This window comes from Geotrypetes seraphini, chromosome 11, assembly GCF_902459505.1.
Source record: "Geotrypetes seraphini chromosome 11, aGeoSer1.1, whole genome shotgun sequence".
NCBI classification, from domain to species: Eukaryota; Metazoa; Chordata; class Amphibia; order Gymnophiona; family Dermophiidae; genus Geotrypetes; species Geotrypetes seraphini.
In genome coordinates, this window is record NC_047094.1 from 116,058,452 (window position 1) to 116,074,614 (window position 16,163).

General features: G+C 45.9%; 1 protein-coding gene across 3 annotated transcripts in view; it reads right to left on the bottom strand.

Moving 5' to 3' along the window:
* The window catches only part of MAPRE1 (microtubule associated protein RP/EB family member 1), a 145,545-nt gene that overhangs the window by 18,088 nt on the left and 111,294 nt on the right, over positions 1–16,163 (bottom strand). For all 3 annotated transcript variants that reach the window (XM_033914492.1, XM_033914493.1, XM_033914494.1), the window contains one exon: positions 5,952–6,104. In XM_033914492.1, coding sequence (XP_033770383.1) covers positions 5,952–6,104 — 153 coding nt within the window. The remainder of the gene's footprint in view (positions 1–5,951; positions 6,105–16,163) is intronic.

Genomic DNA, 16,163 nt, shown 5'->3' on the forward strand with positions numbered 1-16,163 from the left:
CTGGGAGACAGTGTCACAGGCACAGAGGTTTTTTAGAAGTCTGACTGCCGCATTTTGTACCCGCTGGAAACATCATACGTTCTTCGCTGTGATTGGTGGATAAAACAATGAAGCCGGCAGCGCAATGTGCAGCGGCCTCTTAGAAAGCGAACAGAATGTTGGGCATTATCAAAAAAGGTATCACTACCAGAACGAAGGAAGTTATTCTGCCACTGTATCGAGCGATGGTGCACCCTCATCTGGAATACTGCGTCCAATACTGGTCGCCGTACCTTAAGAAGGACATGGCGATTCTTGAGAGGGTCCAGAGAGCAACAAGGATGATAAAGGGAATGGAGAACCTGTCATATGCCGAAAGGTTGGACAAGCTGGGGGCTCTTTACCCTGGAAAAGCGGCGACTGAGAGGGGACATGATAGAGACTTACAAAATCATGAAAGGCATAGAGAAGGTGGAGAGGGACAGATTCTTTAGACTAGTGGGGACAACAAAAACAAGAGGTCATTCAGAAAAACTGAGAGACAGATTCAGAACGAATGCAAGGAAGTTCTTCTTCACTCAGAAGGTGGTGGACACCTGGAACACACTTCCAAGTGAGGTGATAGGACAAAGTACAATACTGGGGTTCAAAAAGGGACTGGATTACTTCCTGGAAGCGAAAGGGATTGCAGAGTACAGATAGAGGGTTACTTTACAGGACATTAAGCGAATAGGGTATGAACGTTTTAGGTTAGGATCACTAACAGGTCATGGACCTGGGGGGCCGCCATGGGAGCGGACTGCCGGGCATGATGGACCCCTAGTCTGACCCGGCAAGGGCAATACTTATGTTCTTATGATTCTGTTGAATAGCGCATTGCAGTAATTTATGAGGGAGTATACTAAGGCATAGAGTAGTTGGGTGAAGTGACACTCTGAAAAGTGGTTCCTTATGTTTTGGAGTTGTTGCATGTACAGTTGACTCTGCTTAAGTGCAAGCCCTTCGGACTGGATCACCACGTGCGTTTAAACGGAGTGTGCGCTTAAACGGAGTGTGCGCTTAATCGGAGTACCACTTTTTAGTCATGAAAAATAATAGTACACTGTAGTCAAATGCAATAAAACTTTTATTCAGCAAAAAACACACTGAATAAAATGTAATACGGTTCTGTTTAATGCAATACACTATAAACCTTTTTTAAACCAACATTCTACTGAAATAATCAGTCATTGTTTTCTGCATGCAGATTGCATGATTTAGGCTGTGTATCTAACTACTGATGCTGTAAAACTGGCCATAGTCGTGACATCCATTTATCTCCAGATAACAACACAGAGTGTGTAGGGACTTCAGTGCGTTGGAGAAGGAAACAATCTCTGCAGGTGGTTCATTAGTTGTAATGACAGCAGCTGTATCTCCATCCTCATCAGATTCTTGGTTGTATGGGGTGCGACCTAATTAAATGGGGCGGCCTATGTAAAAATTTTTAATCATCCCCCCACCCCAGTACCTTTTTCGGAGGCCCACTCGCTGGTGGGAGACTTGGGTCTCAAGCGGTGCAGGGCAGCCATGATCTCTTCGGCATCCGGCCTGCCCCCGCACCACTTGCTAAGTGGCTGAGGCCAGTTCTCTCTAATCACACGAGAGCCAACATTGGCCATTCAGCAGGCGGTGCAGAGGGGTCGGATGCTAAAGAGATTGCGTCTGCCCTCCACCACTTTAGACCCGAGCCACACACCAAGGAGGGAGCTTATGATTAAGGTACCGGGGTGGGGGAGGATGAAGGGAAAAGGCAGAGATACCGGAAGATAAGTTGCAGCTAATACCATGGGGCGGCTTATCTTCAGGTTTTTAAACATAGGCTGCCCTTTTCTGCGGCCTGTACAGAGGGGCGGCCTATATGTGGGGAAATACAGTATATTAAGAACATAAGAATCGCCGCTGCTGGGTCAGACCAGTGGTCCATCATGCCCAGCAGTCTGCTCACGTGGCGGCCCTCTGGTCAAAGACCAGCGCCCTAACCAAGACTAGCCCTACCTGCGTACGTTCTGGTTCTGCAGGAACTTGTCTAACTTTGGCTTGAATCACTGGAGGGTGTTTTCCCCTATAACAGACTCCGGAAGAGCATTCCAGTTTTCTACCACTCTCTGGGTGAAGAATAACTTCCTTACGTTTGTACAGAATCTATCCCCTTTCAATTTTAGAGTGTCCTCTCGTTCTCCCTACCTTGGAGAGGGTGAACAACCTGTCCTTATCTACTAAGTCTATTCCCTTCAGTACCTTGAATGTTTCAATCATGTCCCCTCTCAATATCCTCTGCTCGAGGGAGAAGAGGCCCAGTTTCTCTAATCTTTCGCTGTACGGCAAGTCCTCTAGCCCCTTAACCATCTTAGTCACTCTTCTCTGGATCCTTTTGAGTAGTACCGTGTCCTTCTTCATGTACGGCGACCAGTGCTGGACGCAGTACTCCAGGTGCAGGTGCACCATGGCCTGGTACAGCGGCATGATAACCTTCTCCGATCTGTTCGTGATCCCCTTCTTTATCATTCCTAGCATTCTGTTCGCCCTTTTCGCTGCCGCCACCACACATTGCACAGACAGCTTTATCAACTTATCAATCATAACTCCCAAGTTTCTTTCCTGCGAGGTCTCTCCAAGTACCGCTCCGGACATCCTGTATTCGTGCATGAGATTTTTGTTACCGACATGCATTACTTTATACTTATCCACGTTGAACTTCATCTGCCATGTTGATGCTCATTCCTCGAGCCTGATTATGTCACGTTGCAGATCTTCGCAATCCCCCTGCGTCTTCACTACTCTGAATAACTTTGTATCGTCCACAAATTTAATCACCTCACTTATCGTACCTATGTCCAGATCGTTTATAAAGATGTTGAAGAGCATGGGTCCAAGCACCGAGCCCTGCAGTACCCCACTGGTGACGCGCTTCCAGTCCGAGTATTGTCCATTTACCCCCACTCTCTGTTTCCTATGCTCCAGCCAGTTTTTAAACCATGTGAGTATTTCACCCTTGATTCCATAGCTTGCAATTTTCCAAAGTAGTCGTTCATGTGGAACCTTATCATACGTCTTCTGAAAATCCAGACCAGGTCGCCCTCGTCTATCTGCTTCTTAGTGCAGCAAGTTTGTCAAACAAGATCTGCCTTTGCTGAAACCGTGCTGGCTGGTCCTCATCAGACCATGTCCATCAAGGTGGTCAATGATGCGTCCTTTATCAGCGCCTCTACCATCTTTCTGGTACCGATGTCAGACTCACCGGTCTGTAGTTTCCCGGGTTTCCCCTCGAACCTTTTTTGAAGATTGGCGTAACATTCACCACCTTCCAGTCCTCTGGAATCTTTCCCAATTTGATCAACAGATAGGCTATTAGCTGAAGTACTTCAGCTATAGTCCTTTTCAGTTCCTTGATGACCCTCGGATGGATACCATCTGGTCCCGGGGATTTATCACTCTTAAGCCTATCAATCTGCCTGCATACCTCTTCTAGACTGACCGTTTACCCTGTCAGTTTCCCATTTTCACTTCCAGCATATAGCATATAACTTGGTTTTTAATTCTCTCCTAAAGGTTTTGTAGTTGGATGTTGTGATCAGCAGGTGGAAGATGTGGTGGTCTAATTTCGCTGCTTGGGTGGCTAGTAGGCCATCATACATTTTCTTACACTATATGCCTTTGATTGGTGGGGTGAGTGAAGGGTGCCTGTGTTCTCCTTGGTCTGAATGTGTTGTTCCTGGTAGGCAATTGTTTAGATAGGTTGGTCCATCGCCATTCAGGGCTCTGAATAGCATGTAGTAGAATTTGTAGAGTATGTGTGCTTTATAGGGAGCCAGTGCGAGTCTTGGAAGGCAGTGGTAATGTGGTCGTATTTTTTCAACGAGTATATCAGTACGAGGGCTGTATTTTGCAATAAAGATCATTTGCAATAAAGATCATTTAAAATCCAAGATGGCCGCCACCCGAAAAATTGAGCCAAAAATGGCCCATGGGAACTAAATGAAAAGTTTTTTTAAAATTCAAAATAGGGGTTTTAGAGGTGCGAGAGCTGAATCCTAACCTCAGAAACCCTCCCAAAATGACTTTTTTTAGACAATACCACCCCCACCCCAATTTTCCCATAGGAAATAATGGGGCTGCACTCACAGTGCTGTGGTGTGCCGTGCCTGCCTGTCAGCTCTTTTTACTGACTCACTGCAGCTCAAGTTAACGGAAAGGAATTTCTGCTTCAGAAAATTCTCCAAACAGTTCAATCTCCATCCCCTCAGAACCTTGATGTGCAACGGGGACGGGAAATATGCAGCTGATACCTTGACACTCCAAGGTTCTTACTCAGGGCGTCCACAGCCTGAACTTAAGCCTATAAGAATATCAGAAGGCAAGTTTGCTCCCAGGAGTATGGACCCCGCGCTCTAAAGTGGCAAACAGCTGGCTGGCCCCACAGATCCATCCAAAGGTTTGCCCTGTGAAGCTGCAGTCCAACTCCACGAGATCTGCTTCCTTTCATAAGAACATAAGCAATGCCTCTGCTGGGTCAGACCTGAGGTCCATCGTGCCCAGCAGTCCGCTCATGCGGCGGCCCAACAGGTCCAGGACCTGTGCAGTAATCCGCTATCTATATCCCTCTATCCCCTTTTCCAGCAGGAAACTGTCCAATCCTTTCTTGAATCCCAGTACCGTACTCTGCCCTATTACGCTCTCTGGAAGTGCATTCCAGGAGTCCACCATACGTTGGGTAAAGAACTTCCTAGCTTTCGTTTTGAATCTGTCCCCTTTCAACTTTTCTGAATGCCCTCTTGTTCTTTTATTATTCGAAAGTTTGAAGAATCTGTCCCTCTCTACTCTCTCTATGCCCTTCATGATCTTATAAGTCGCAATCATATCCCCTCTAAGTCTCCTCTCCAGGGAAAAGAGACCCAGTTTCTCCAGTCTCTCAGCGTATGAAAGGTTTTCCATCCCCCTTATCAGACAAGTTGCTTTCCTCTGAACCCTCTCGAGTAACGCCATGTCCTTCTTAAGGTACGGCGACCAATATTGGACGCAGTACTCCAAATGCGGACGCACCATCACCCGATACAATGGCAGGATAACTTCTTTCGTTTTGGTTGTAATACCCTTCTTGATTATGCCTAGCATTCTGTTTGCCTTCTAAGCGGCCGCTGCGCATTGTGCCGTCGGCAGAGATCCTCTACAAAAGGAGTCTTAGGGCACTGAAGTCACTGAAAAAAAAAAAATTAAACTAACATCTAAATAAGAGAGAAAAATAAGAAAAATACAGCAGAGCAGATCAGAAACACCTCAGCACAGTTCGCTTTCAGAAAGAAAAAACTGAAGGGGGCACTATACTCCACTGCTATATGGGAGGTGCAAAAAGCTTTAAGTTCTGCAAGATCCAGTTCACGGGTTCAGATTGAACACTTATCATACAGAATCCAGAGTGGATGTAACAGAACTTGGTTTAGAGAATGGACAAAAGTTTCTTATTCTCATTGCCCCATGCTCCCTATTTAGTACATTTTTACTATAGACACAAACATTTTTACTCCCATTACCTGGAACCTGTTAGAAAATGGTATATTCTTACTACTACTGCTACTACCTTAAACATCCTCCCCCAGTCAAGACACATTAACTACTTGCATCAGGGGTATCCAATATTAGCTCTTGCCCAGACAGGTTTTTCAGGATTTTCCCAATGAATATGCATGGGATCGGCTAGTATGCACTGTTTCCATTGTATGCAAATAGATCTTATGCATAGTCATTGTGGAAATCTTGAAAACCCAACTTGTAAAAGGACTGACTTTCTTCTACCAGGACTTTTTATATATTCAGCTGCCCAGTATCTTCTGTCTCAGCCTATACACAACATACAACTAACATTAATCAATTAACCTGAATAATAAAACTAGGAAATAAAACTAGGAAATCAAAATACTTGTGTAGTAACTCACATCTGTTGCATAAAGAATTTCCATAATTCTCTGTAACATTGGATCATTTTCTCCTTCATTTTCTTGGCAGATTAGCTCAATGTTCCTCAGTTTCCCAAAATAAAAGTCCCTCTCTTTTTCCAAATCTTCTACTGCACTTTTTAGTGTATTGAGCTGCAAAGAAAATAAATATTAAGAATTCTTCTAGCCACGGCACAAATTGCAGTACAGATGTGTCCAATCATGCATTTTCAAAATTGTATTCTATAAACAAAAAAAAAAACCCTAAAAAATATAACCACAAGTACACAAGTGGGAAAAGCATGGCTTATGGCATTCCTGCAGTGCTGTACATATTGGCCCTGATTCTGTATGGGACGCCCGGGAGAGGTGTCCTATACAGAATCGGGCCTACACTAACCCCGATTCTGTAACCGGCGTCCATATTACAGATGCCGGTTAGAGAACTGGGTTAGAGTAGAGGCAGCCACTACACTTATCGCGGCAAAGGATAAGTATAGCGACCGCCTGTCCGATCGCCGGCAGGAGGGTGCTGAACCCCTCCTGCCAGAAAGCCGTCCCCACCCCCCGAAACTGTAGATCGCTGGCAGGAGGGTGCCAAACCCCTCCTACCATAACCCCCCCAAACTCCCAATCGCCGGCAAAAGGGTGCCCAACCCCTCCTGCCGGAAAGCCAGACCCCCCATGCTAATGACCTCCCCCTCCGATGACTCCCCTAACCTCCCCCCCCCCCCAAAACTAACCTTTAAATGTTGGCCGGCTGGACCTTCCCAGCACATCCCCGCTAAGTCGAAGGCCTGATTGGCCAGGCTCCGCCCATCCCCACTAACCCTAAGGTGTGATTGGCCCAGGCTCGTAGGCACCTTAGACTTAGCGAGGTGGGCCGGGAAGGGGCGGCTAGGGATACAGGACCCAACACGGTCCGCGTTTCGACTTTTTGTCGAAACGCGGACCGTGTTGGATCCTGTATCCCTAGCGGACTAGGTCCTTTAAGGCTTTTATGTGGATAACCTATTTTTATGTGGATGAATTTATTTTATGTGGATGATTTCAGTATCCCTTTGGAACTTTGACACTTTCAAATAAAGTCCATTTTGGAACATCGTAACTCCACAGAGTTTTTTTTGGGTTTCTCTGGATTTTCTTCTTTGTGGATATTTTGGGGTCAATTCCTTTCATTTTTTTTCCTTTAGCCTCTATAGCAGACCGGGAAACCTCTGTAGTAAACGGTCAGTCTGGGAGATCATGGGAGGGACCTTTGGAAAATGTTGTGTACTCCACTCCACAGGCAGCAGGCTTCAACCATACCCGTGCTAAGAGACTTTTTTTATAGTAATATTCTTACGCGATTTTTACCTTCTAAACACACTCAGGATGGCATATAATGTTACTTTTTTTTTTTTTTTTACAAATGTAAGGTTACATTTAGGTTATACAGAATGAGTAAGAACAAGACATTTATCAGAGAGAAAACAAGTTGTTATCAAGATGTAAAAGTTCTGGCCACAGCTCTCTGCTCAGTCTTGAGCAACAGTTCACTGATAAGAGCTCATATTCCAGTACAGGATTCAGTTCCCAGCCAGCACTAACAAACACTAATAAATATCCACAGACTCTGTTGCTAGAGTCGGCAAAAACAATGGTTAATTGATTATGCGGGACAATGCTATCCTATGTATATAGGCCCTGCTATGCTCAGTACAGCCCTAAATTAAGTACTGTTCTACAGGTGGACCTTAGCATTAGGTCAATGATTTGGATTATTCTTCCCGATATGCATTAGTCCATATTAAATTTAATCTGCTATCAGTCTACCAATTTCCTACGGTCTTCCTGCAATTTTTCACAGTCCGCATATGTTTTGACAACTTTGAATAGTTTTGTGTTATCTGCAGATTTAATCATCTCACTTGCCATTCCAATTTCCAGATCATTTATAAATGTTAAATATCGCCAGTCCCAATACAGATTCCTAAAGCACTCCACTATTTACCCTCCTCCATTGGGAAAAATGGCCATTTAACTCTACCTTATGTTTTCTGTCCAATAACCAATTCCAAATCCACAATAGAACACTATCTACTATCCTATGACTCTAATTTTCTCAGGAGTCTCTCATGAGGAACTTTGTCAAAAAAATGGTAAAACCAGAGGACATAATTTGAGGTTGAGGGGTGGAAGACTCAAGAGCAATGTAAGGACATTCTTCTTTACGGAGAGGGTAGTGGATGCCTTGAATACAGTCCCGAGGGAGGTGGTGGAGAGGAAAACGGTGACAGAGTTCAAAAAAGCGTGGGATGAACATAAGCACATAAGCATGGCCTCTGCCGAGTCAGACCATAGGTCCATCATGCCCAGCAGTCCGCTCCCGCGGCGGCCCCCCAGGTCAATGACCTGTAGTGATCTATTACTCAAGAGCATTTTGTCTTGTATAGTAACCCTCTAATTGTACCCCTGGATTCCCTTACCCCTCAGGAATTCGTCCAATACCTTTTTGAAACCCAAAACCGTACTCTGCTCAACCACCCCCTCTGGAAGCGCATTCCAGGTGTCCACCACCCTCTGGGTAAAGAAGAACTTCCTAGCATTTGTTCTAAAACTATCTCCCTTCAATTTTTTTGAGTGTCCTCTAGTTCTTGTTGCCCCCGCCAGTCTGAAAAATCTGTCTCTCTCTACCTTCACTATACCCTTCATGAGCTTATAAGTTTCTATCATATCCCCTCTAAGTCTCCTCTTTTCTAGGGAAAAGAGCCCCAACTTCTCCAGCCTCTCAGCATACGAGAGGTTTTCCATGCCCTTTATCATTTTTGTCGCTCTTCTCTGGACCCTCTCGAGTATCGCCATATCTTTCTTTCTTTAGGTACGGCGACCAGTACTGGACGCAGTACTCCAGATGCGGTCGCACCATTGCCCTGTACAGCGGGAGGATAACTTCCTTGGTTCTGGTAGTGATACCTTTTTTGATAATGCCCAACATTCTGTTCGCCTTTTTTGAGGCCGCTGCGCATTGTGCTGCCGGTTTCATTGTTTTATCCACCAAAACCCCCAAGTCCTTTTCTAGGTTGCCTTTTCCCAATGTCATCCCCCCCATCATGTAGTTGTACATCAGGTTCCCTTTCCCTATGTGCATAACTTTACATTTCTCCACATTAAAACTCATCTGCCATTTATCTGCCCACTCACTCAGTTTGTCCAGATCCCTTTGGAGTTTTTTACATTCCTCTACAGATCTAACCTTACCGGAGAGTTTTGTGTCATCCGCAAATTTTATAACTTCGCACTTTGTCCCTGTTTCCAAGTCATTAATAAATATATTGAATAGCAGCGGTCCCAGCACTGACCCTTGTGGGACGCCACTTGTGACCCCTTTCCAGTCAGAATAGTATCCCTATACTCCTACCCTCTGTTTCCTGTTTGCCAACCAGTTTTTGATCCATCTGTGTATGTCCTCTTCCACCCCGTGGTTCCACAGTTTCCTTAGAAGGCGCTCATGAGGTACCTTGTCGAAGGCTTTCTGGAAGTCTAGGTATACTATATCTATGGGGTCACCTTTGTCCAAATGTCCGCTTATCCCCTCGAAGAAGTGCAGTAGGTTTGTTTGGCAGGATCTTCCAGTACAGAAACCATGCTGGCTTGTTCTCATCAGCTTATTTTTTTCTATGTGCTCACTGATACTGTTCTTGATCAATGATTCGGCCATCTTCCCCGGAACTGAGGTCAAGCTGACCGGTCTATAATTCCCCGGGTCGCCTCTGGTTCCTTTCTTGAAGATAGGTGTAACATTTGCTATCCTCCAGTCTTCCGGTATTACACCTGTTTTCAGGGATAGGTTACAAATCTGTTGCAGTAACTCCGCTATTTCGTTTCTAAGTTCTCTTAGTATTCTTGGGTGAATTCCGTCCGGGCCTGGCGATTTGTCAGTTTTTAGCCTATCTATCTGTTTGAGTACGTCTTCGAGGCTTACCTCCATGCACGATAATTTTTCCTCTTGGTCCCCCTTGAAGAATTTTTCCGGTTCCGGAACATTGGATGTGTCCTCTTTTGTGAAGACCGACGAGAAGAACGTGTTTAATCTGTCCGCCACTTCCTTTTCCTCCTTTACCACTCCTTTCCTATCCCCCTCATCCAGGGGTCCCACTTCCTCCCTCGCCGGCTGTTTCCCTTTCACATATCGAAAGAAAGGTTTAAAGTTCCGTGCCTCCTTTGCAAGTTTCTCTTCATATTCTATCTTTGCTGTTCATAGAGGATCTAGAATCAGAAAATAATAGTAAATATTGAAGAGCTAAGGCCAGTACTGGGCAGACTTCCACGGTCTGTGTCTGTATATGGCCATTTGGTTGAGGATGGGCTGGGGAGGGCTTCAATGGCTGGGAGGGTGTAGATGGGCTGGAGTGAACTTTGACTGAGACTTCAGTAGTTGGAACCTAAGCACAGTACCGGACAGAGCTATGGATTCTTGCCCAGAAATAGCTAAGAAGAAAAAAATTAAAAAATTTTTTCAATTGAATCAGGTTGGGCAGACTGGATAGACCATTCAGGTCTTTATCTGCCGTCATCTACTATGTTATTATGTAAATTTCTGAAAATCTAGATATACCACATCAACCAGTTCACCTTCAGATACATTAGATCAGTATTTCTCAACACGTGGTACACATACCCTTGGGGGTGCGCAGGCCACATGTTAGGAGTATGTGGCTTGGCCGCCAATTCCTGCCTGTCCGTAGAGGCTGCCATTGCAGGGGATCCCGAGTTCCTGTTCGTCCCTGAAGTCAGCAGTTACCACCTTCTTCGAGCTGTACTCGCTCCTTCAGTCTTCAACAGCACCGCTTGCATGGACAGCGCATGCAGTGATTCACATGCTGCACGTAAGTATCTAATACAGAAACCTTCAGAATTGATGTCAGAGGGAAGACTTGTGGATCAGCTATGTGCAGTGTGTGAATCGCTGCTTGCGCCATCCCTGCTGCAGACAGAAGGAGCGAGTGTGGCTTGAACAAGAGCTGGGTCGGCTTCGGGGGGGGAAGAGGAGCATGGAAGGAAGGATCCCCAGCAGCGGCAGGGAGTGGGCAGGAAGGCAGAATCCCCGGAGGCAGCTGCAGCTTCTATGGACAGTGTAGGGAGTGGGAAGGGGCACAAAATCAACTCAACACAGATGGAAAGGAGGGGACATGAACATGGGACAGAGAAGAGAGGGAGGAAGGGGCACTAACTTGGGACATAGGAGGGAGGGAATAGAAAGGGAGAATTGTTGGGTATGAGGGTGTGAATCAGAGGGAAAGATGGTGGCATATGGGGAAAGGAAGAAAGGATAATTGGTCATAAAGAGAGGAGAGGGAGATGCATGAGGGAGAGAAGGATGAGAGGAAGAAATGTTAGATTTGGTGGTGGAGTGGGAACAGAGGGACAGATTGAAAGGGATTGCAAGGGGGAGGAATGTTAGACATAGTGATGGAGGAAGAGATGTGACATTGTGCTGGAGAGAGGTGATATTGTGCTGGAGAGAAGTGATAGAAGGAAAAATGGGCACAGGGCTGGTGGGCACTGGTGAAAAATGCTGCACATGATCCAGGGGATGAGAGAGGGAGAAATGTTGGATGTGGCAGTAGAGGGGGTGGGAAAGATGCCTGGATCTCTCAAGACAGATGGACAGAGAGAGGGAGACTTGTTGCCAATAGGGGTGGAGGAGAGAGGAAGAAAAGTTGGACTCATGGAGGGACAGAGAGAGATGTTGGTTGGGGAAGGGAATGAGGTCAGGAGAAGAAGCGTGAAGGAAGTAAAAAGTGTTGGACTCGTAGAGAGAGTGAGAGATGGATGGGGAGGGAAGAAAGGAAGGAAGGAGAAATGTCACACTCAGGAGAAAGGGGAGAAGGCAGAGAGTAAAAAGTTGAACTCATAGAGGAAGAGAGATGTTAGTTGGGGGAGGGGATGAGGACTGGAGAAGAGGAAGCGTGCAGGAAGCAGAAAGAAAGAGATGTTGGACTGGTGGAAAGGAGGGAGGGAGAAATGTTGGATGTGGCAGTAGAGGGAATGGGAAAGATGCACCTGGATCTCTCTCTTTCCCCACTCCCTTTGCAGCAGGGGAGGGAATGAGAGAGAGAGAGGGAGACAGTAAAATAACCTCAACTACAATCAATAATTCCCTGAAACTGGATTTTGAAGCTTTCACCAATCTTGAAGTCGAAGAACAGTCCAAATCATGGGAATCCAACCTACAAACGGTTGTAGATACACTAGCGCCCCTTCAACAAAGGACGTCATCCCTACAACTCAAAATAAAACCATGGTTCACTCAAAACCTCTCTCTTATGTTGACAATTTCAATCCTTTGAACGCAAATGGCAACAACACCGTTCATCCTCAAATCTTCTTCAATATAAAGATCAAGCCATGCGTTACAAACTAGAGATACAAGCTGCTAAGAAAAATTATTACTCTAAACACATAACCAATGCCCGCAATTCTGCTCTTTATGCTATTGTTTGCTCTTTCACCATATGCAAAAAAGACGATAACTCCTTCTTCCAGACCTTCAGCATCTGATCTAACTGACTATTTTGATAACAAAATTAAAACTGTTTGAGCAAATTTTGGCAGCACCCTCCCCCCCATGACTTCCCCAACAAAGAAAGTCACCTCCCCTTCAACTCCCTTTCTGAATTCTGATTACCGACACTGGACGAAATCCATAAAATCATACAGACCACGAATACTTCAACCACCCTCTACTCTTAAAAAACACTTCTCTATATTCAAACCATTCCTTCTTGAAATGGTAAACAAAAGCCTCTCCACAAGCACCATACCAAAAACATGGAACTCTGCATTAGTATTTCCCAAGCTAAAAAACACAAATCTATTAGAAGATCAATGCTCTAACTAACGGTCAATTGCTAACCTCCCATTCATTGCCAAACTCACGGAAAAAAAACTGTATTCAATCAAATCTCAGACTTTCTAGAGAAAACCAACGCCTTCCATCCTAACTCCATGGAACTATTTCTGATCGGCCTCACCACAACTATTCTCTATTATCACAACCACCATAAATCTGTTCTCTTAATATCCCTTCACCTTACAGTAGCCTTCGACACGATTGATCACGCTCTTCTCCTTGACCGTTTTCAAAGTAATGGAATCACTGGCTCTTTACTTGACTGATTCTCCTCTTACTTCTCTGCTAGAAACTTCAAAGTCAATTCCAACAACTCCACTTCTGCCCCATCTCACAAACCTACGGAGTCTTTCCCCCCTACTTTTTAACATATTCCCAACTCTGGCACAATCAATTGGATTTACCGTCTTCACATACACAGACAACATCCAATTACTTCACCCCATCAATCCAACAATTGCAAATGGTGTTCAGGAAATAAACATAAAATTTGATAAAGTTAGCTCTTGGCTGATCCACAATAAACTCTCTCTAAATGTAGCAAAAACAAGGGGTGTCCTATTTCCAGTATCCAGCAAAGAAATTCTGAGTAGACTAAAATGCATAGACTCCAAACCCATTCAGACCGATACTAAAATCAAACTCTTGGGAGTCATCCTTGATAAAGACCTAAACTATCACGACCAAATATGTGTGATAATCCAACGATGTTTCTACAAATTTAGATTAATTTGCTCAATTATATTGCTCCTGGACTCCTCTTCTATCCAAATCCTGATTCACTCGCTAGTTATTTCCCAAAATGACTACTGTAATGCTCAATGTCACGGCATCACACAAAAGGAAACCCGCAGACTTCAACTCATTCAAAATATGGCCATCAAACTCATACATAGGGCAAGAAAATATGATCACGCCACCCCTCTACTTCGCGAAGCACACTGGCTCCCCATTTCATATCGAACAACATACAAAATTCTTCTACTTGTCTTTAAGATTAAACAAACTCTCCAGCTTTTCTCAATAAATTCCTTATTCCCTATGCCCCATCACGTGCCCTACGATCTAACAATCAAAACTTACTTAATATCCCATCCATAAGAGAGCTATTCCACACATGCAACATTATTTTCTCTGTCACAGCCCCTTCCCTATGGAATGCTCTACCATCAGATATCAAATCTGAAGAATCCCTGGACAAATTCAGATGCAAATTAAAGACCTTCCTATTCAGAGATGCCTACCAGTCATGAAAAAATAAAGAGATGTTTTCAACAACCTTCCAGGCCTGAGTAATAATCTCAAACTGCTATTGTTATTTCCACCCTTTTTACCTATTTTATTTTATCTCAATGTATTTTACTTATCCTTGCCCATGGGCCCCTTGTTACCATTTGTCTTTGCCTGTATCATCCTTGATATTTTAACTTTTAATGCCCTTCTCTTTTATTTTTAAAATGTAGTATTGTAAACCATCTAGGTAACCTTTGATAGATGGTATATCAAATATGTAATAAACTTGGAAACATGTTGCCAATGGGCAGAAGAGAGAGGACTCATGGAGGGACAGAGAGAGTTTCAAGTTATTTAAAATTTGAAAAAAAACTTTCTGATCACGCACTGACCCCAGACTGCGATGGGCCCGCACCAGCACAATAGAATCAGGCAAGTAAGCACCATCAGCACGCAGCGGGTGGTTGCAAAAATCACGCACTACTGCCTTACAGTCCCGATAGGCTTCAATTTCAGGAATTCCCTTGAAGTGCAGGTTACAGTGCCAAGATCGATTTTCGAGGTCTTCGACCTGATTCCGGAGATCTTGTAACTCAGTGGAGAGGCGATCTGTGTTATCTTTATTGGCGGACACAGCTGTAGAGAGCGTCGCCACGTGATCCCCTGAGGCCGATACTCGTGTTCCTAACTCACTGACCTCCGAACGGAGCTCCGCTACTGCCGCCTTAACGTTGCCGTGTACCCTGATGATCTCTGCCTTCAGTTCCTGAAACCATTCTGTCATGATTTCTTAGGCACCTCGCAATCCTCCCCCATCTGGTCCTGGATGCTCTCATCTTCGGACTCCGAGTGGGTCGATGGCCTCACCGCCATATTTTTTGCTCCACCATACCTCCAGTCCCCTCAGAGCTCGATTTATCCGCTGTCTCGCCAAAATATTTAAATTTATCAAGTTGTTTGCGAGTCGCCATGATAAGGGGAGCACAACTGACCCAAAAAACTGGCAGAAAACGCACACTGGAAGCTCAAAGTATAATGCTCAAAAGCCCCGACAGAGCTCCTGCTCTAAGCAGCCATTCGGCAAGATGAAGTCACTTCCTCTTGTAAAACTTTCTAAGCACTATAGATAATAATAAAAATAGGGGGTACAACACAATCAGAAATAAAAACAAGACAATTTTTGGATGGCAACTACCGTATTTTCGCGGATATAACGCGCACCATTGTAAAACGCGCACAGGGGTATAGCGCGCAGAAATCACGATGATATGTACAAAAACTTTTCTATACCGCGCTCAGGCATATAACGCGCATGCTGCCCGACTCTCCTTTCGCCCGCCCTGACTTTCCGTGCGCTGTCCCGACTCTCCGTTCACCCCCCCTGACTTTCCGTGCACTGTCCTCCCTTGAAGTCCTGTCCCCCCTTGAAGGTCTGTCCCCATCCTGAAAGCCTGATGCCCCCCCCCGACGTCCGATACATCCCCCCCCCCCCGGCAGGACCACTCGCACCCTCACCCCGAAGGACCGCCGACTCCCCAACAATATCGGGCCAGGAGGGAGCCCAAACCCTCCTGGCCACGGCGACCCCCTAACCCCACCCCGCACTACATTACGGGCAGGAGGGATCCCAGGCCCTCCTGCCCTCGACGCAAACCCCCTCCCCCCAACGACCGCCCCCCCCAAGAACCTCCGCCCGTCCCCCAGCCGACCCACGACCCCCCTGGCCGACCCCCACGACACCCCCACCCGCCTTCCCCGTACCTTTGTGTAGTTGGGCCAGAAGGGAGCCCAAACCCTCCTGGCCACGGCGACCCCCTAACCCCACCCCGCACTACATTACGGGCAGGAGGGATCCCAGGCCCTCCTGCCCTCGACGCAAACCCCCCCCCCCCCCAGCCGACCCGCGACCCCCCTGGCCGACCCCCACGACCACCCCACCCCCCTTCCCCGTACCTTTGGAAGTTGGCCGGACAGACGGGAGCCAAACCCGCCTGTCCGGCAGGCAGCCAACGAAGGAATGAGGCCGGATTGGCCCATCCGTCCTAAAGCTCCGCCTACTGGTGGGGCCTAAGGCGCGTGGGCCA